The 20,648-nt window shown below is 45.1% G+C and overlaps 1 protein-coding gene across 4 annotated transcripts in view; it reads right to left on the bottom strand.

The window, feature by feature from the left end:
• Nucleotides 1-308: 308 nt before the first annotated feature.
• Nucleotides 309-20,648, bottom strand: part of RBM20 (RNA binding motif protein 20) — a 219,800-nt gene continuing 199,460 nt past the window's right edge. For 3 of the 4 annotated variants that reach the window (XM_079899755.1, XM_079899752.1, XM_079899754.1), the window contains exons 12-13: nt 20,000-20,134; nt 5,376-7,602 (exon numbers count right to left, since the gene is read on the bottom strand). In XM_079899755.1, the coding sequence (XP_079755881.1) occupies nt 7,085-7,602; nt 20,000-20,134 (653 nt within the window). In that variant the 3' untranslated portion in view covers nt 5,376-7,084. Of the gene's footprint in view, nt 3,540-5,375; nt 7,603-19,999; nt 20,135-20,648 lie in introns of those variants that run through there. The other variant, XM_079899753.1, reaches the window with a different exon arrangement.

The following is a 20,648-nucleotide window of genomic DNA, read 5'->3' on the forward strand; positions in this document are numbered from 1 at the left end:
CAGGGCTGTGCAGCAGAGCAAGTGCTTTCACCAGCAATCATCTTAACCCTGAAACAACCAGAGAGGTGATTAATACCATTACCTGCCCTTACACCCAAGCAAGCGGGAATTCGGAAGCCACAGAGCTAACAAGTGCCCAAGCTAGGCGCTGACCACTTCACAATGATGGAACCTCCAGAAACAGCCTGACCCTGGTGTAGGACAACGAAGTTTGGCCACTAGAAGATCTGAGAGTGCTGGGTAGAAGGGCCGGGGGGTATAAGAGGCCAAGAGGTTTTTCTATCTGACCCTTCTGGGGTGGGGAACAGCAGCTCCCCACTTTCCCGCACTCAACCCTCCTGGAGGTTCACCCCTGAGAAGCTCTGATCCCCCGAGGCCTGAGTGGAAACTCTTGTGTCCTCTTTTTTCCACTCTTCAGAAACATTCTAGATTCAGAGAGGGACCAAATCCCAACTTCCGTGCTCGCTGAGCATCCCCCAGCCAAAGGTTGAGGGATCCCTATGTGACAGAGGGCTACTCACTCAAGAGCTTTCAAATTCCCTTTATTAAAAATCTTTTTTTTTCCTTTTGTAAAAACGAACACTTGCTGTCAGTTATATAGATTGGGAAAAGTGGTGACGATTTATGGGACACTCAGCAAATTCCAATACTTTACAAATTCAAACTTAAGTGAACTAATGTTTTTCTTTTTTTCATAAGCTCAAAAGTCAAACTCTGGTCCAGTTCAAGTATAATCTAACAGATCACAGCCTCAGTGTCAAAGGAAACCCTGATACTAACAGCTGCTGCTCACAACAACATCAAATTTACCAAATTCTTTGGGAATACTCTGTGGATACACTTTATTTCAGGTGTTTACGGTAAGAGACAGTATACAGGCCTTTTGTTATGTTAACCCCGGGGTACGAATACATTTGTTGCAGCAGTTGCTCTTGAACGACCTTTTCAGGGAGACATTTTGAAATGGTTAACAAACACTGAAGAAAAGCTTTAAAAAAAAAAAAATCAGTATTTTCCTGGTTGCTTTTAATACTGCGCTGTGTATGACACACGGAATAAAAAGTGCAAATTATAGAGTGGGTGAAACTATGCCAATGGAATTGTATAAAAATAAATAAAAATAAATATATATATATACACACAAAAAAAGGATCTTAGATGATTTTTTAAACTAAAGGTTCTGATTGACCGCAAAGAGCCTCTTCTCTCTCCTTCACAGGGCCATTCTCCAGCTGTAAAATATGGGGAAGGTCAGCCTATCAGCAAGGGAGACGTTACATTACTAGGGAATTCAGCTGTTGGAACAGCCATCCAGATTTCCATGGAAACGCTGCTTGCGGGGATGAGCTGGCAGGGTCAGCTTCCACTTTGCTGGGAGAAAAGACTGCCAGCATCTCTGAAAATGCAGTTTTAGCCTTTAGGTTTTTCCCAGCAAGGTTCAGTAAAGGAGGCCAGAGAGCTGTCTCCTGACTTCCCACCAGCGGGAAGGAAGACACACAAGGTCAGAGGTTTCCGAAAAATGGAGGAGGTGGGTTTCCAGAGCACCAGGTAAAAAAAAACAGAGGAGTCAGCCCGGGGACCAGGTCTGGGCTGAGTCACCACTTTCAAACTCTACTCTCTTTGAGACACTCACCTTGCTGAGGCCCCCAGCTGCTTGATGCCAAGTTCAGGTTCCCTGCTGCCTCCAGCCTCTCCCTATACCTGTCCAAGCTGGTCTGTTTGCCTCTGGTGCTCGCCTGAACTCTTCCCTCTCACAGGTCCCCAACAGTTGTCTCCTTGCCAGCGACCACTTGCCCCAAGCCTTACACGTGATCCTCTTATGTTCTGTTTTTCCTTACTTTCTGCGCCTCAGTTCCCTCACTGATAAAACATCAGTGTCCAACTCAGATAATCTCTCTACCCTTCTGCCTTTAGTGCGGAGGACAGAATGTGCAGTATAGTCTTATCTACCATTGAAAGAAAAAAGCAAAAAATTAAAATAAAACACACAATCTCGACCCAGTCTACCTGCCTGTGGTCAGGAATAGAACAGGAACGGTCTTCCAGGGGCAGAGCTGGGGCGGCCGCCTCCGGGCAAGTGTCTCAGCTTGAGGCAATAGCACCAGGCTCCCCTCTGACCTTCTCAAGGGTTTCTCCAGGGCTGCAGCTGAGCCTCATTTTCCCCCAGCACCTTTCCCCAGACCCTTCCAATGGATGGCAGACCCTGCAGCTTTTTCTGTCTGGGGCCTGAAGCCACTGACCTTTCAGTATCGCAGAGCCTGGTGGGAAGGAGCCCTGTGCTGCGTTAACATTTAATATCAAAGTCTGCACACGGGGTCAACTCTCAGATGCCCTTAACCTTCTGCCCAGTTGGAAAGGGTCCACCTACAAACACCTGGCAACCCTCAAATGCTCCGCAGTCCTGCAGTCTTCTCTCTCATTTGTGTCCTCTGCCTCCAAGAGACCATTTAAAAACCATCCCGCTATGAGGCTGCTGGGGCCCAGAGTGTAGGCTCCAAAGGGCGAGTCAAGGGCAGATGCCACCTCCTCGTTTTGGTGTCTCCCAAGCCAACCATTTACGGCTGGGAGGCCAACCTTCAACGGAAGCCCTGACCTTCTGCTGTTTTAACCGGAGGGGGAAGACGCTTCTGTTTTCATTTTTACTTAAAGTGAGTCTAGACCAAATTCAATGTCCAGAGTAGAACAAACCCTGGCATCTCCTGAAATCAAGAGGAAGGAAATACATTGAGGGGAACTTATCAGAGCTTCCAAAATGAAGGGCTCTTTTCCTCCTCAAATTTTATTCTAAGGCATGAATCTGGTGGGCTTCTAGAACGACAGAGAGGATGAAAGAGTTATGAAAATCAGGGCTTTTCAGAAAGGTGGTCCAGCTGGAGGAACTCCCAGCTTCTGCCCCACTGACTGTCTAGGGTCCCCCCCTCCAGGACTGCAGGACCCGACTCAGCTCCCCGCACACACAGGATGCCAGGCAGAGAAACGGCTCCAGGTTCACTGGCGTGGTTCTCAACCCAGGAGTCTCCGTGAAATCTTTTTTTTTTTTTTGGAAGACTCAGCCTGGCTTGACCTGTCCTATCCCATCAAGAATCGGAACACTGTAAAAATCCCTGAGAAGTTGGATTTTATGAAAAGGAAATGACACAGGGCACAGAAGGAGGGGGTGGGATGGGGAGGAAGAGAGAAGCAAACTGAAAGACTGAAGGAAACAGGAGTCGACAGGGAGCGAGTGGGTGCCCCTCAGCAGACTGGACACACCGCGGTGAGGCCTCCGGCAGGCACTGCAGGGGCATCTCGTGAGTCTCTGAGGACGGACCCAGGCCACGTGGCCTGCCTGGTCTTCCTTCCTCTCTGGCCTTAGTTCCTGTCCCGGAGGGTGGGAAGGCCCCACCTCTCAGACCCTCCTCTCCCCGCTTGCAGCAGTGGCAGGGATGTCAGAGCTTTTTCCTTTCAAAGTGCGGCACGATTCCGCTGTCCTCGGGCCGAGGGCTGCCTGCCCCCTCGGTCTCCATCAGGCCCTCCTGGGCCAGCTGGGACAAGTACTTCTGTGGGACAAAGACGGGGGGCAGAGAGAGTGGTGAGCTGGCGGGAGAGGAAGGGAGGTGTGCCTCGGCCCCCTCTCCTATCACCTTGCCCAGTGGGTGGGACCCCTCTTCTTCCTCCCCAGATCCTTCCAGGGCTCCAGGACCCATGCTGAGTGGTGAGCTCCGCCCCCTTTATGTTAGTTTACAAATGACCCATAGAGAAGGTAGAAAGTACAGATCCTAACCATAGCAAACACATCCACAGGCCTTATCCCAGACCAAGTGCTGTTCTAACTGTTTTTCTTCTATAAACTCATTTAATGCCCACAACAACTCTACTTGTTTTCCAGAAAGATTTCTAGTTCTAGTTCCAGATTCTCAGGCCCCATGCTAGAGAGAGAATGAATAAGCAAGTATAGGGTAGGCCCAAGAAGCTACATTTTTAAAAGATTCCAGCTGGTGTGAAGACCAAGGTTTGGGTTCCAGGCAGCACATCACGTGTAAAAGGCAGAGTGACGAGAGGGAGGCTGGAAGTGTGGGGACGGCAGCAGCTCTGTCCTATAGCGACTGTGAAAGACAAAACCGCAGCCTGATGTTGGAGACTCCAGCAGACAGGCTGGCAGGCTCAGTGTCTCGGAGGTTCCATGGTGGGGGCCTACCTCCGCCCCGCCCCACAGCACTCACTGCTCCCGCTGGCCCCCAGACCAACTCGGCGAGCCTGTCGGGCTGCTCCTGGGAGTCTGGATTCAACGCAGTGAGGTGGAACCGGAAAATGCCTGGCGCCCCAGCTGCATATCCTCTGATGGCTGGGACAGCCAAGGGCGGTGCAAAGAGCACTGGATTAAGAGTCAGCAGGGTTAAGTCCCCTGCAGTGGTCAGGTGTGTGGGCTTTGCCATCAGATGACCCCGGTTCAAATGCTACCTCTCAGCAGGCAAGTTCTCCAATATTTTCGACTGTAAAGTGTGAGTAATATAGTAACTACTGCATAAGGTTGCTGTGAAGTCCAAGAGAGGTACCATAAAGGATTGGGCACACTGCCTGGCATGGAATAAACACTCAGCAATGTTGCCCTTTATCATGAGTGGCACCAGCTGTCTGATTTGGGGAAAGTCACTCATCTTTTCCCAGCTTCAGACCCGAAACCGTTGAATGGGAGAAATGATATCTTCCTCCTTCCTCCTCCAGGGTTGATTTTGAGGGTCAGACAAGATGATGTGCTTGAGGTGACGGGGTTGACCTGCTTTCTTTAGGAGAGACTGTGGTTGGCTTTGAGTGGTGGGTGAGACTGATGGGGAGAAGGGCAGACCGTGGATCTCTCTGGGCCAGGCTGCTGATGGAGGGCCAGGTTTCTCCTCCACCTCGTCTCAGGAAAGGCATGCGGGTGGGTGTACCACCAATGGACCAAGCAGGCGTCTAGTTTTCCCATCTAGCACTGACTCCACCTGCTATTCCGATCACTCTGGTGGGTTCTCTCAGAGCATTGCCCAGCAGTGGGCACAGCCGGGATTGCAGAGAGAAAACGAAGGATACTTCTACCTTGCCTCAAAGAACAACCCAACTCCTACTTCAAGGCCTCCTGGGGATGCTAGGTTTACAAGTTGCCTGACTTAGGTGTCAGCCAGCACCTGCTACTTGGGGCTGAATTCCTCCCTTTTCACACGTGTAACACGGAGTGCGGTGCAGTAGGTGTGACTGTGTGGACAGAGACATTCTGTCAAGGCCACTTCCCAGATAGGAAGAAACCCTATCTGGGTAGCCTGCAATGGAGGCTCCCATCTTCAGGACAGGTGTGCCAGGGCAACCTGAACTGCAGTTGGCGGGCGTAAGGGGCTTAGCCAGCATCTGGATCTGACATGCCTGGGACCACAGGAATGGTCTGCTGTGGGGAGGCGAGTCTGCCTGGGGGTTTGGCCCGGAGGCCCTGAACATAGTGCAGTTGGCTGCCCTGCAAAAAGCACAGGGTTTAGAATTCAAGGCCCTGGCAAGTCTGCACTCACTCTTCCTACCTTCCTGGTTGACCTTGAGCTGTGTGTCTCCCTGGGGGCTACACAATCCAGCCGAGAATGCCGGATGAGATCACAGGTTCTCATGTTGAAGTATCATAATCTGCTGGAAAGACTTTTTAAAATGCAGATTCTCAGGCCCCACGCTAGAGAGAGAATGAATAAGCAAGTATAGGGTAGGTCCAAGAAGCTACATTTTAAAAAGATTCCAGCTGGTGTGAAGACCAAGGTTTGGGAAAATCAGGACCTGATGATCTTCAAGACCCCATCCAGCCATGCCGTTCTAGAGGTTTAATCTTCTTGCGGGTGAGGGATGATGATGTCTTCAGGGTAGACAGCTGCCCTCGGCTGGCGCCGGGTAGCCCATTCTGAACCCTTGGCCTGGCCAAGTCACTGCCTGCCCCCAGGAGAGGCTGGGACCTGGGCCCCAGACCTCGTGGCTTCCTTGGTCATAGAAGAGCTGCTTTCCAGGGGGAAATCAAGAGGCTTAAATGACCTGAGTTTGGGCATAGCCAAGGACAGTCCCTTGCAGATGGTGACCCAGGCCATGACATGGGTCTCAGTTTGCAAGACCAGCTTAGTAGAGTGAGAAGAGGAAAGGGGTTAAGAATTAGGCAATCTGGCCCCAGGCCTAGTAACTCACCATCTACATGGCCTTGGACAAATCCAAAGCTTGGACGAATCCTTGGCTTCTCTGGGCCCCAGTTTCCTCAATTATAAAACAAGAGAACTGGCCCATATCCGAGTTTTCTTAACTGGGGTACACATTCAAATCATTTGGAGAAATTTCTCAAATTACATATTTGAGAAAGTTCTCAAATTCTACTGAACACCTGGCCTAAGTAGTATAAATACTTTTGAAACACTGTCTAGGGATTTTGGTTCACATCCCAAGAACCACCAGAGCAGCCATTCTTTAACAATTAAACTGATAATAATGCCTGCTCTGGAATTACGGCATGCTGCTACCACAGGATGTTCTAACGTCAAGGCCTTGTGCCTCAAAAATGTAGTTTGATTCCTTGTAGTAAAAACAGGAGGTGCCTTGATATACTTACCCCTGAGTGTCTGATCTTCCATGGTTTGTATTACATTACTAATCCCCAGCTTATACCAGAAGTTATATGAAAATCACATTCTAATATGCTATATATTGTATAGGTAAATATTATAGGATATATTGCTATATCTTGTGATTTTAAGAAGTGTTTTTTCCACACATTAACAGTTCTGAAATTGAGATGCGTTTTACAGTTGATGGAGTCTCACCGTTTAATTTGTAACATGTTTTTGCTTGTTGATATCAAAAAATAGTGATGTGTCTTACCACTGATGGCACGTTAGATTAGATAAAATATGGTATATAGGGTATTTTTTACATGCCACGGTTAATATACTATGAAACGTACTTATTTTATTTTTTGCTTATCTCCTACGCTAGATGGAAGGTCCATGAGGGCAGGGATTACTGTCTGCTTTTTTCGTTGTTGTCTATCCAGTGCCTAGAATACTGCCTGGTCCATGGTATGCCTGTGATAATAGCTGCAGTATGGACGGACATTTCAATAGAACATAATAGTGGGTTTTATTCTAGCAAACAAGGATAGTGCACAGGGGAAGAGAAACATAGAGAAACATCTGCATCTGGAACATCCAGGTGAAAAGGGACCAGACCCAACCAGGGGCCAGGTGAACACTAACACGTCATTCGGTCTAGAGGGAGAGGCAGTTACAAAAAAAACCCAAGCCAAACAGAATGCTTTGTACCAAGGTGGAGACAGATGCTCTGAGAGCACGTGGGAAGCAGCTACCATACGGAGCCACCTGGTGGAGTCAGGACAGAGACAACAGGAGGAGTTTTCCATGAAACGGAAGGAGACAGCAACGCACAGAAACTGAGACCAGGGAGTACTCCCCACACCCTCCCCGGGCGCTAGGCAAGGAAGGCCGACGGTTACCTGTAAGTTCCGGTAGTGGACAGCACTGCGACAGTGGCTCATCTTTGCCATCTCCTCGCTCGTGTAGAACAGCCCACACAGTTTGCAATAAAAGCCGGTCCTGGGCACCACGAACTCCACCCCTGCAGAAGGATTGGAGGTGGACAGGTAGGCAATTAGGAAGGTGGAGGGAGGCCCCCGGCGTCCAGACAGCAGTCAGGTGGTAACAGGAGCAGTGCACTCCAGCCCTTGATTACTGTGGACTTTGGCTGGTTACCCAGTTTCTTCAGGCCTCAGTTGCCTCATTTGCAAAACAGGCAGGAAGAAAATAGCATCAACTTCATTCACAGGCTGCTGTGAATGTGAGGGATGTACTCCCTGAAGTGTGATGGAGGGCTTAGCAATTATATGCTCTGCACCTGCCTTTGGGAAGTAGGTCCAGGCTCTACTACAATCAGCCTATTTCCAGGGAAAGGAGAAGGAAGGAGGTTTCTTACATTTCCCTGGGTGGATTTTGTTTCTCCACACTGTACCCCTCTCTGCAGCTGTTGTGGCCAGGACTCTGGAAAAATGCTCTCTCTCTTTTTTTTTAATAAAGTGAATGGTGTTTTTTTAAATTTATTTAATTAATTTATTTTTGGTTGTGTTGTGTCTTCGTTGCTGCACCCGGGCTTTCTCTGGTTGCAGCGAGCGGTGGCTACTCTTCGTTGTGGTGCACAGGCTTCTCATTGCGGTGGCTTCTCTTGTTGCAGAGCACGGGCTCTAGGCGCGTGGGCTTCAGTAGTTGTGGCACGTGGGCTCAGTAGCTGTGGCTCGTGGGCTCTAGAGCGCGGGCTCAGTAGTTGTGGCGCACGAGCTTAGCTGCTCTGTGGCATGTGGGATCTTTCCGGACCAGGGCTTGAACCCATGTCCCCTGCATTGGCAGGCGGATTCTTAACCACGGTGCCACCAGGGAAGTCCAAAAATGCTCTCATTTTTGTTTGCTTATTTTAGAATTATGTTCATTAAAGAAAAATTTTAAAGATAAAATTGAGGAAAAATCACCCAGAGTCATTCCAATCAAAATACTTTCTTCCACACTATCTACATAGAGAGCCTTTTTTGGGGGGAGGGGGACATTTTTAATCACACCCTAAGTGTAATCCTATCTCCTCCTTTTTTCATGTGATGATCTATCATAAACATTTTTCCATCTTTCTCCAGTCTTTACATCTGAACCATTAATTGGTAGCATTTTATTTATGATGCGTTAAATAAAAGTCCCAGGATTCTGGGAGGCGTTTTGATTCTGAGGAAGGGAAATGGTGGCCCAACAGCCAGACAAGTGACAGTGTCACAGCCCAGAGGATTCGTCTTTGAAGTGGGACGGTGGCCACTCCAGCCTCCACCAAGGTGTTTGAGCGTCACAGTTCTCCTCTTGAAGACACAGACAGCAGACTGGAAAGAGCCCAGGTCTGAGAAGGCACAGACCAGAGGCTAAGAATCTGTGTAGCCTGGGGAGAGCTGGCTGAACCCCTCCTGGGTCTCAGTTTCCTCAGGCACCTGATCGTGAAGCACCAGCTAAAGAACAGGGTGTGAGGGCCATGATGAGCAGGACCCACTGCGGCACTAAAGGAAAGGGGCTGTGGCCACTCAGGACACCCAGATCCCGCCTTCAGACTGGGGCCGCTCCCTGCGTGCTGACACACTTCAGCTGGGCTTTGCTGCTGCCCATCTGGTTGGTTCTGCTGGGGGTGGGGGAAGGTTGGAGATCTGGCCTCAAGGGGTGGCAAGGAGAGCGGGGCTGTGAGCGGCACACCAGGGCCAGAGAGGCTTCTTGCAGAGAGGGGAACAAGCCAAGGCACTACGTGTGACCACAAGCCTGGGCCTTGCTTCACTTTCCTTCTCCTGCCTCCTGACAGACAGAGCTAAGTGCACAGGAGACCCTGTCATAGAGGAGCAGCTTAGACTTGTAATAACTTTTTTTTTCCATTGCAAAAGAGCCATTTATCAGGGCCTTCCCTGGTGGTGTAGTGGTTGAGAATCTGCTTGCCAATGCAGGGGATATGGGTTCGAGCCCTGGTCTGGGAAGATCCCACATGCCGTGGAGCAACTAGGCCCGTGAGCCACAACTACTGAGCCTGCGCTCTAGAGCCTGTAAGCCACAACTACTGAGCCCACGTGCTGCAACTGCTAAAGTCCGCGTGCCTAGAGCCCATGCTCTGCAACAAGAGAAGCCACTGTAGTGAGAAGTCCGTGTGCTGCAACAAAGGGTAGCCCCCGCTCGTTGCCACTAGAGAAAGCCCACGTGCAGTAATGAAGACCCAATGCGGCCAAAAATAAATAAATAAATATAAAGTTTTTTTTTTTTTAAATAAAGTTTTTAAAAAAGCATTAAAAGAATATTAGTTTCCAGACACATGTTAAACCTTTCTGCACAGGGGCCAGAAGGCCCTCCAGCCTTTCACCAGAGCCGCCTAGAGAACCCAGACTCCACGGCTGCCAGCAACTCTCCTCCCTGCCTCCACTGGCCTCTGGGGCTCGTTGGGCAGGTGGTCAGAGACAGCTCTGAGGAAGGAGAAGCTGGGGCAGGATCCCCAAACACCTGGGAACTCACCCTTGAGTAACCGGCAGTTGCACGGCCACTAGGATACCAACACTGCCTCGGGATGCCTCTGGAATGTGAGGGCCAGGGGAAGCAGCAGCGTCAAGAAAAAACTGCCACGGTCCCAGTGAGTTCTGGAGCGACCTGGTCCTCCCATTTTTCAGCCTCTACTAAGTACAATAACTAAAGCTACATCTGCCTTCTAGTAATAGCTCCTGGCACTGGTAATTACAACTCTGTCATCCCAGCAAAGCCTGGGATGGGTGGCGGGGGAGCTTGCATTTTGCAGGCAATGCCCTTTGGTTCTGGGAAGAGCAGGCCTTGGCAGGCTCACACTGGCTGGGGTCACCCAGAGCTGGCCTGAAACACATAGGGTGCCCTTCCCCACCCCCATGCCCAAGCCAGCCCCTAAGCAGCAGGACTCTGCCCCCCTCTCCTCCTCATTCTTCCCCTCTGCTCTCCACAGGGACCAAGCCTGAGTTGTTCCCCCACGCCCAGAAGTCTCTCTGCTGGGAACAGACCATGGAGGGTGAAGAGTTATGTAGCCCCAGTGAGAGGAAGCATAGTAGGTCTCAATAACTATTTCATAAATGAGTAACAATAGACAATGTGTATTAAGTACCTTCTACTGGAAGACACTGAGACCTTACCAGTACTCATTCAGCTAATCCTCAAAATAACCCTACATGGTAGGCATCTATTACCAGCCCTTATTTAGAGATGAAGAAAGCCAAGGAGAGAGGTTAAATAAGCAGCTTTTTGTCCCGCAGCCAGCTGGGATTTGAACCCAGGGAGTCAGATTCCACAGTCTGTGCTCTTAACCACTGCACCCAATTGCCTTCCCTCCACTGTGCTGCCTGAACTGGAGGAACAAGAGGGTCTCCAATTAGGAATCCTCAGTTCTGACATGAGCTTGCTGTGTGATCTTAGGTAAGAAAGTCTCTGGGCTTCAGTTTCCTCACCTGTCAAATGCAGAAAATAGTACCGTATGCCCGCTACTGAGAGGGATGAGACAATAGGTCTCAAAGCTAATCAGAGGGGAGACCTTCAAGATGCGGGAGGAGTAAGACCTGGAGATCACCTTCCTCCCCACAAATACATCTACATGTGGAACAACTCCTATAGAACACCTACTGAATGCTGGCAGAAGACCTCAGACTTCCCAAAAGGGAACAGACACCTGAGGGCGGCCTACATGCAGAGGTGGGGCCAAACCAAAGCTGAACCCCAGGTGCTGTGCGAACAAAGAAGAGAAAGGGAAATTTTTTGGTGCAGCCTCAGGAGCAGCGGATTATATCTCCACAATCAACTTGATGAAACCCGCATCTGCGGAATACCTGAATGGACAACAAATGTTCCCAGAATTGAGGCGGTGGACTTTGGGAGCAACTGTAGACTTGGGGTTTGCTTTCTGTGTCTGATTTGTTTCTGGTTTTTATGTTCCTCTTAGTTTAGTTTTTAGTGCTTGTCATCATTGGTGGATTTGTTTATCGGTTTGGTTGCTCTCTTCTTCTTTTTTTAAAAATTATTATTTTTTTTTCCATTTTTTCTCTTTTTGTGAGTGTGTCTGTATATGTTTCTTTGTGTTGTTTTATCTGTTTAGATTTGCTCTTACCATTTGTCCTAGGGTTCTAACTGTTTGGGGGTTTTTTTTGTTGTTGTTTTCTTTTTATGAGTGTGTGTGTATATGATTCTTTGTGTGATTTTGTCTGTTTAGTTTTGCTTTTACCATTTTGTTTGGGGTTCTATCTGTTCATTTTTTTTTCTCCTATTTTTTTCTTCCTTTTATTCCGAGCTGTGTGGCTGGCAGGGTCTTGGTGCTCCAGCTGGGTGTCAGGCCTGACCTCAGAGGTGGGAGAGCCGAGCCCAGAAGATTGGACCACCAGAGACCTCCCAGCCCCATGTAATATCAATCAGCGAGAGCTCTCCCAGAGATCTCTGTCTCAACACTAAGACCCAGCTTCACCCAATGGCCAGCAAGCTCCAGTGCTGGATGCCCCATGCCAAACAACTAGCAAGACAGGAACACAACCCCCTCCATTAGCAGAGAGGCTTCCCGAAGTCATACTAAGTTTACAGACACCCCAAGACACACCACTGGACGTGGCCCTGCCCACCAGAAGGACAAGATCCAGCCCCACCCACCAGAAAACAGGCACCCGTCCCCTCCAGCAGGAAACCTACACAAGCCACTGAACCAACCTTACCCACTGGGGGCAGACACCAGAAACAATGGGAATTATGAACCTGCAGCCTGCAAAAAGAAGACCCCAAACACAGTAAGTTAAACAAAAACAGAAGACAGAGAAATATGCAGCACGTGAAGGAGCAAGGTAAAAACCCACCAGACCAAACAAATGAGGAGGAAATAGGCAGTCTCCCTGAAAAAGAATTCAGAGTAATGATAGTAAAGATGATCCAAAATCTTGGGAATAGAATGGAGAAAAAACAAGAAACATTTAACAAGAAACTAGAAGAACTAAAGAGCAAACAAACAATGATGAACAACACAATAAATGAAATTAAAAATTCTCTAGAAGGAATCAATAGCAGAATAACTGAGGCAGAGAATGAGTAAGTGACCAGGAAGATAAAATAGTGGAAATAACTGCCACAGAGCAAAATAAAGAAAAAAGAATGAAAAGAATTGAGGACAGTCTTAGAGACTCTGGGACAACACTAAATGTACCAACATTCGAATAATAGGAGTCCCAGAAGAAGAAGAGAAGAGAAAGCGTCTGAGAAAATATTGAAAGAGATTATAGCTGAAAGCTTCCCTAACGTGGGAAAGGAAATAGTCAGGTCCAGGAAGCACAGAGTCCCATGCAGGATAAATCCAAGGAGAAACACATCAAGACACATATTAATCAATCTATCAAAAATTACATACAAAGAAAAATATTAAAAGCAGCAAGGGAAAAGAAACAAATAACATACAAGGGAATCCCCATAAGATTAACAGCTGATCTTTCAGCAGAAACTCTGCAAGCCAAAAGGGAGTGGCAGGACACATTTACAGTGATGAAAGGGAAAAACCTACAACCAAGATTACTCCACCCAGCAAGCATCTCATTCAGATTCAACAGAGAAATTAAAACCTTTACAGACAAGCAAAAGTTAAGAGAATTCGGCACCGCCAAACCTGATTTACAACAAATGCTAAAGGAACGTCTACAGGCAGGAAACACAAGAGAAGGAAAAGACCTACAAAAACAAACCCAAAACAATTAAGAAAATGTTAATAAGAACATACATATCGATAATTACCTTAAATGTAAATGGATTAAATGCTCCAACCAAAAGACACAGACTGGCTGAATGGATACAAAAACAAGACCCATATATATGCTGTCTACAAGAGACCCACTTCAGACCTAGGGACATGTACAGACTGAAAGTGAGGGGATGGAAAAAGACATTCCATGCAAATGGAAATCAAAAGAAAGCTGGAGTAGCAATACTCATATCAGACAAAACAGACTTTAAAATAAAGACTATTACAAGAGACAAAGAAGGACAATACATAATGATCAAGGAATCAATCCAAGAAGAAGATATAACAATTGCAAATATTTATGCACCCAACATAGGAGCACCTCAATACATCAGGCAAATGCTAACAGCCATAAAAAGAGAAATCGACAGTAACACAGTAAGAATAGGGGACTTTAACACTTCACTTTCACCGATGGACAGATGATACAGAATGAAAATAAATAAGGAAACACAGCTTTAAATGGCACATTAGACCAGATGGACTTAATTGATATTTATAGGACATTCCATCCAAAAACAACAGAATACACTTTCCTCTCAAGTGCACATGGAACATTCTCCAGGATAGATCATATCTTGGGTTACAAATCAAGCCTTGGTAAACTTAAGAAAACTGAAATTGTATCAAGTATCTTTTCTGACTACTACACTATGACACTAGATATCAATTACAGGAAAAAAACTGTAAAAAATACAAACATATGGAGGCTGAACAATACGCTACTAAATAACCAAGAGATCACTGAAGAAATCAAAGAGGAAATCAAAAATACCTAGAAACAAATGACAATGAAAACACAACGACCCAAAATCTATGGGATACAGCAAAAGCAGTTCTAAGAGGGAAGTTTATAGCAATAAAACCTGACCTCAAGAAACAAGAAAAATCTCAAATAAACAACCTAAACTCACATCTAAAGCAATTAGAGAAAGAAGAACAAAAAACACGCCACAGTTAGCAGAAGGAAAGAAATCATAAAGATAAGATCTGAAATAAATGAAAAAGAAATGAAGGAAATGATAGCAAAGATCAATAAAACTAAAAGCTGGTTCTTTGAGAAGAAAAACAAAATTGATAAACCATTAGCCAGATTCATCAAGAAAAAAAGGGAGAAGACTCAAATCAACAGAATTAGAAATGAAAAAGAAATAACTGACACTGCAAAAATACAAAGGATCATGAGAGATTACTACAAGCAACTATATGCCAATAAAATGGACAACCTGGAAGAAATGGACAAATTCTTAGAAAAGTACAACCTTCCAAGGCTGAACCATGAAGAAATAGAAAATATGAACAGACCAATCATAAGCACTGAAATTGAAACTGTGATTAAAAATCTTCCAACAAACAAAAGCCCAGGAAGAGATGGCTTCACAGGTGAATTTTATCAAACATTTAGAGAAAAGCTAACACCTATCCTTCTCAAACTCTTCCAAAATATAGCAGAGGGAGGAACATTCTGAAACTCATTCTACGAGGTCACCATCACCCTGATACCAAAACCAGACAAATATGTCACAAAAAAAGAAAACTACAGGCCAATATCACTGATGAACATAGATGCAAAAATCCTCAACAAAATACTAGCAAACAGAATCCAACAGCACATTAAAAGGATCATATACCATGATCAAGTGGGGTTTATCCCAGGAATGCAAGGATTCTTCAATATACGCAATTCAGTCAATGTGATACACCATATTAACAAACTGAAGGATAAAAACCCTATGATAATCTCAATAGATGCAGAAAAAGCTTTGGAAAAAATTCAACACACATTTATGATAAAAAATCTACAGAAAGTAGGCATAGAGAGAACCTACCTCAACATAATAAAGGCCATATATGATAAACCCACAGCCAACATCATTCTCAATGGTGAAAAATTGAAACCATTTCCACTAAGATCAGGCACAAGACAACGCTGCCTACTCTCATTGCTATTATTCAACATAGTTTTGGAAGCTTTAGCCATGGCAATCAGAGAAGAAAAAGAAATAAAAGGAATACAAATCAGAAAAGAAGAAGTAAAGCTGTCACTGTTTGCAGATGACATGATACTATACGTAGAGGATTCTAAAGATGCTACCAGAAAATTACTAGAGCTAATCAATGAATTTGGTAAAGTAACAAGATACAAAATTAATGCACAGAAATCTCTTACATTCGTATACACTAATGGATGAAATATCTGAAAGAGAAATTAAGGGAACACTCCCATTTACCACTGCAACAAAAGGAATAAAATACCTAGGAATAAACCTACCCAAGGAGACAAAAGTACTGTATGCAGAAAACTATAAGACACTGATGAAAGAAATTAAAGACGATACAAACAGATGGAGAGATATACCATGTTCTTGGATTGGAAGAATCCACATTGAGAAAATGACTATACTACCCAAAGCAATCTACAGACTCAATGCAATCCCTATCAAACTACCAATGGCATTTTTCACAGAACTAGAACAAAACACTTTACAATTTGTATGGAAACACAAAAGACCCTGAATAGCCAAAGCAATCCTGAGAAAGAAAAACGGACCTGGAGGAATCAGGCTCCCTGACTTCAGACTATACTACAAAGCTACAGTAATCAAGACAGTATGGTACTGGCACAAAAACAGAAATATAGATAATGGAACAGGATTGAAAGCCCAGAGATAAGCCCATGCACATACGGTCACCTTATCTTTGATAAAGGAGGCAAGAATATACAATGGAGAAAAGACAGCCTCTTCAATAAGTGGTGCTGGGAAACTGGACAGCTACATGTAAAAGAATAAAATTAGAACACTCCCTAACACCATCCACAAAAATAAACTCAAAATGGATTAAAGATCTAAATGTAATGCCAGAGAGCATAGAACTCTTAGAGGATAACATAGGCAGAACACTCTATGACATAAATCACAGCAAGACCCTTTTGACCCACCTCCTAGAGAAATGGAAATAAAAGCAAAAATTAATGAATGGGACCTAATGAAACTTAAAAGCTTTTGCACAGCAAAGGAAACCATAAACGAGACAAAAAGACAACTCTCAGAATGGGCGAAAATATTTGCAAACGAAGCAACTGAGAAAGGATTAATCTCCCCAATATACAAGCAGCTCATACAGCTCAATATCAAAAAAACAAACAACCCATCCAAAAATGGGCAGAAGACCTAAACAGACATTACTCCAAAGAAGACATACAGATTGCCAACAAACAAATGAAAAGATGCTCAACATCACCCATCATTAGAGAAATGCAAATCAAAACTACAATGAGGTATCACCTCACACCAGTCAGAATGGCCATTGTAAAAAAATCTACAAACAATAAATGCTGGAGAGGGTGTGGAGAAAAGGGAACACTCTTGCACTGTTGGTGGGAATGTAAATTGATACAGCCACTATGGAGAACAGTATGGAGGTTCCTTAAAAAACTAAAAATAGAACTACCATAGGACTCAGCAATCCCACTACTGGGCATATACCCTGAGAAAACCATAATTCAAAAAGAGTCATGTACCACAGTGTTCACTGCAGCACTCTTTACAATAGCCAGGACATGGAAGCAACCTAAGTGTCCATCGACAGATGGATGGATAAAGAAGATGTGGCACATATATACAATGGAATATTACTCAGCCATAAAAAGAAACGAAATTGAGCTATTTGTAATGAGGTGGATAGACCTAGAGTCTGTCATACAGAGTGAAGTAAGTCAGAAAGAAAAAGACAAATACCGTATGCTAACACATATATACGGAATTTAAGGAAAAAAAGTGTCATGAAGAACCTAGGGGTAAGACAGGAATAAAGACGCAGACCTACTGGAGAACGGACTTGAGGATATAGGGAGGGGGAAGGGTGAGCTGTGACAGGGCGAGAGAGAGTCATGGACATATACACACTAACAAACGTAAGGTAGATAGCTAGTGGGAAGCAGCCACATGGCACAGGGAGATCAGCTTGGTGCTCTGTGACCACCTAGAGAGGTGGGATAAGGAGGGTGGGAGGGAGACGTAAAAGGGAGGGGTTATGGGGATATATGTATACATATAGCTGATTCACTTTGTTATACAGCAGAAACTAACATGACATTGTAAAGCAATTACACTCCGATAAAGATGTTAAAAAAAAATCTAATCAGAGACTATGATCAAGAATAAAAGTACAATATGTAATAGCCCCCAAGCCAGAAACAACCCAAATGCCCATGAACAGCTGAATGAATAAACAAGATGTGATCTACCCATAACCACAATGCAATACTCCTCAACAACAAATAGACGCCAACTATCCATACACCCAACAATTTGGATGAATCTCAGAATAATTATTGAGTGAAAAAAGCCCGACAACAAGAGTACATACAGTATAATTCCCTTTACATAAAATTCTAGAATGCAAACTAATATTTAGTGACAGGAAGGAGGGCAGTGGTTCCTTGGGGACTGCGGGTGGGAGCGAGGGATTACAAAGGAGTATCAGGAAATATGGGGGGTGAGGAATATGTTCACTACGTTGGTTGTGGTGATGGTCTCACAGGTGCATACATGTGTCAAAATTCATCAAATTGTGCACCTTATGTGCACTTCATTAACATCAATTATACCTCAATAGAGCTGTGTTTTAAAAACTAAAATGAGCTACCATTTTCCTCCTAACATGTTGGTAAAGATTAAAAACTGATAAGATCCAAAGTTGGCGAGGATGTGGGGAATGAGTACTCTCACTTGAGGTAGCACTGAAAACTGGTATAATCTTTTTGGGGAGCAATTTAGTGGCAATTATGAAAATATGAAATACAAATATATATGGACATCCCCCCTCCCCTGGGCTAGAACATTATCCTCCAGAAATCCTGGTTCACACGCAAAGGTGACAGTGCGTTTGGAAGGCAACCAAGCTCAGAGGCAGCATGGCACAGGGACTCTAAGTGCTGGGGTTTGAATCCTGACTCCAGTCTGGGCTGTTCGTTAGCTCTGCAACCCTGCATCTCATTTCTTATCTGTGATCTAGGGATAAAAATATTACTTACCTCACAGGTGTTTTGAGAGTTCAATGAGAAGAATACTAGAAGTGGCGCCTACATGGTAAATGGTAAAAGCCTAACTATTATAGCATTTTAATAATGGAAAAAAAAAAAAAGAAAACATAATGTTCATCAGTAGACGAACGGATCGAGAATGTATGGTACAGCTTTTAAGATGGAATATTTGCAGTGGTTAAGAAGAATGCATTCTCTATGTACTGATGTGAAGAGATCTCTAAGACCCACTGTTACGTTATAAAAGCAAATCGCACAACATCATGTGTATAGTTTGAGCCTATTTTTGTGGGAGAAGAACTATCTGTGGGTATGACAGTGGCTACCTCTGGCGAGGGGGAGAGACTGGAGGGAAGAGATACAACATTTAATATTTACTTCATATGGTTTTTTAAATTGGTTATAATAATCTTTCACACTTTTTATAATAAAAAATAAAATAAAACATGAATTATAAGGTAGCAGAATTTATTCTTAATTTTTGCCTGTGTGTGTCATACAGATTTCTAAGTTCCTAGATGCCAAGAGACTTGTGTTCCATTTTTCAGTTCCCCCTGAGTGTCTCATGGAGTGCCACGTTATCCAGGAGGGGCTGCTGACTAAGTGAGTGCATAAATGAACTGTCTGGCACCTTTTTCCTGAAAGGCAGCCTTTGCAACTATTTTCCAACATTAAAAAAACCCAGGGCCTTCTGGCAATCATCTTAGTTCATTCTAAGGTCAGTGTGTATTTGCTTTTTTTAGTTTTTGTCCTGGAGCATACTGGACGCTATGCAGCAAACTCATCCTTTAAAAAAAAAGAAAGTTTGCTCTTCGAATCTGACTAAATGGCGTACTTGGAGGACTGGAAACAGAACGAAATTTTAAAAAGCAGATGAAAAGGAAAAAAGGAAACTTGATGGAAAGGGTGAGCCTCCATGTTGACTAGCCCCTCGGGGGCTAATTGACTTGTTAATAAAGGACTTGCAGTGACTGGAAAAAAAAAAACCCCAAAACATTCCTGGGTATGACTCGTTTGAGGACATGCAGTTACCCAGCATGGGAAGGACAGGGGCCCACGTCTCTTTTCAGTGCTCTTCTATCAACTATATAGGGTCTGCCCAAGACGCAGTCTATTCAGCATCTATGGCTCAGAGAAGCTGATCTCTCAAAGAGAAAACAATGCAGCGTTGTTTTGAGAAGGGCTGGGGCCAGGAGGGCAGGGAAGACCTTAGCAGAAGAGGTGCGTTTCTTTTTTTTTTTAACATCTTTATTGGAGTATAATTGCTTTACAATGTTGTGTTGGTTTCTGCTGTATAACGAAGTGAGTCAGCTATTGGCCTTACGGCAGCTGCTGGCCTCTCTGCTTCCCTGGCTGAATAAGGGCTGTATGGTCAGGAATAAAGCATTTCCTGACAGGGAAAACAAGGCTCTGCTCTGGCTCCCAGGGCAGTGCCGTCTGGCCCCATGAGGTATCTGGTCTACTGTGGGAGACTGAAATTTCAAGAAACTTTAAGGCAGCACGCACATCTAGGTAATTGCATCAGACACGAAAGACAACAAAATGACAAAAAGCCCTCTCAAGCTCTTAGATGTTATTACAGGACTATCCTTTCCTGGAGCCAAATTCTCAGGAAGGACTGTGTATTTCACCCACCTAGAGGAATGCTAAGTTCACTGAACACATCCTCAGGTTCCCAGGAAGGCAAAGAAAGGGGCTGTTTCAGCTCCACTTCAGCGTATTCCAGTGACCTCACGTCCAGAGATTTCATTTCCATGTACCTGGAGTTATCTGCAAAACATGAGCCAGGGCAAAGCGGTAATGAAACACAACATGCCTCAAAGAATCCCTGCAATTGTACTCCTTGCGCTGTGTGATGGGAAACAGTCCCTTGTGCTGCTTAATAACGTGAGACTAGGCCAGGGCTGCTAATTAGAACCAAAGTGCTATAACAAAGAGCTTTTTCCGCTGCCAAAAGAATGCCACACGCAAGAAAACTTGGCAAGCAGCAGCATCAGGTCTGTGGGGGGATGGGCTGCTGCTGCCTTCGGTTGGGATGATCTATCCCCGTGTCCCCGGTTCAGTAACAACTCCATCTCTGCAGGCAGAAGAATTATCGAAGTGCAAAAATTGTGCTGATGTCCACAGAAGCACTGAGGCGGGCAGAAAAGGCAATGCCATTCCCACCCCAAGCCTGTCGAGCAGTGTTATTAAATATGAACTCCAAACACTGGCTAAGCTAATAAGCCATTAACACCAGTGCATGTCGAGACCTATACCGCAAAATACAAGGGGTTCAATCAGA

This window comes from Stenella coeruleoalba (genome assembly GCF_951394435.1).
Source record: "Stenella coeruleoalba genome assembly, chromosome: 16".
NCBI classification, from domain to species: domain Eukaryota; kingdom Metazoa; phylum Chordata; class Mammalia; order Artiodactyla; family Delphinidae; genus Stenella; species Stenella coeruleoalba.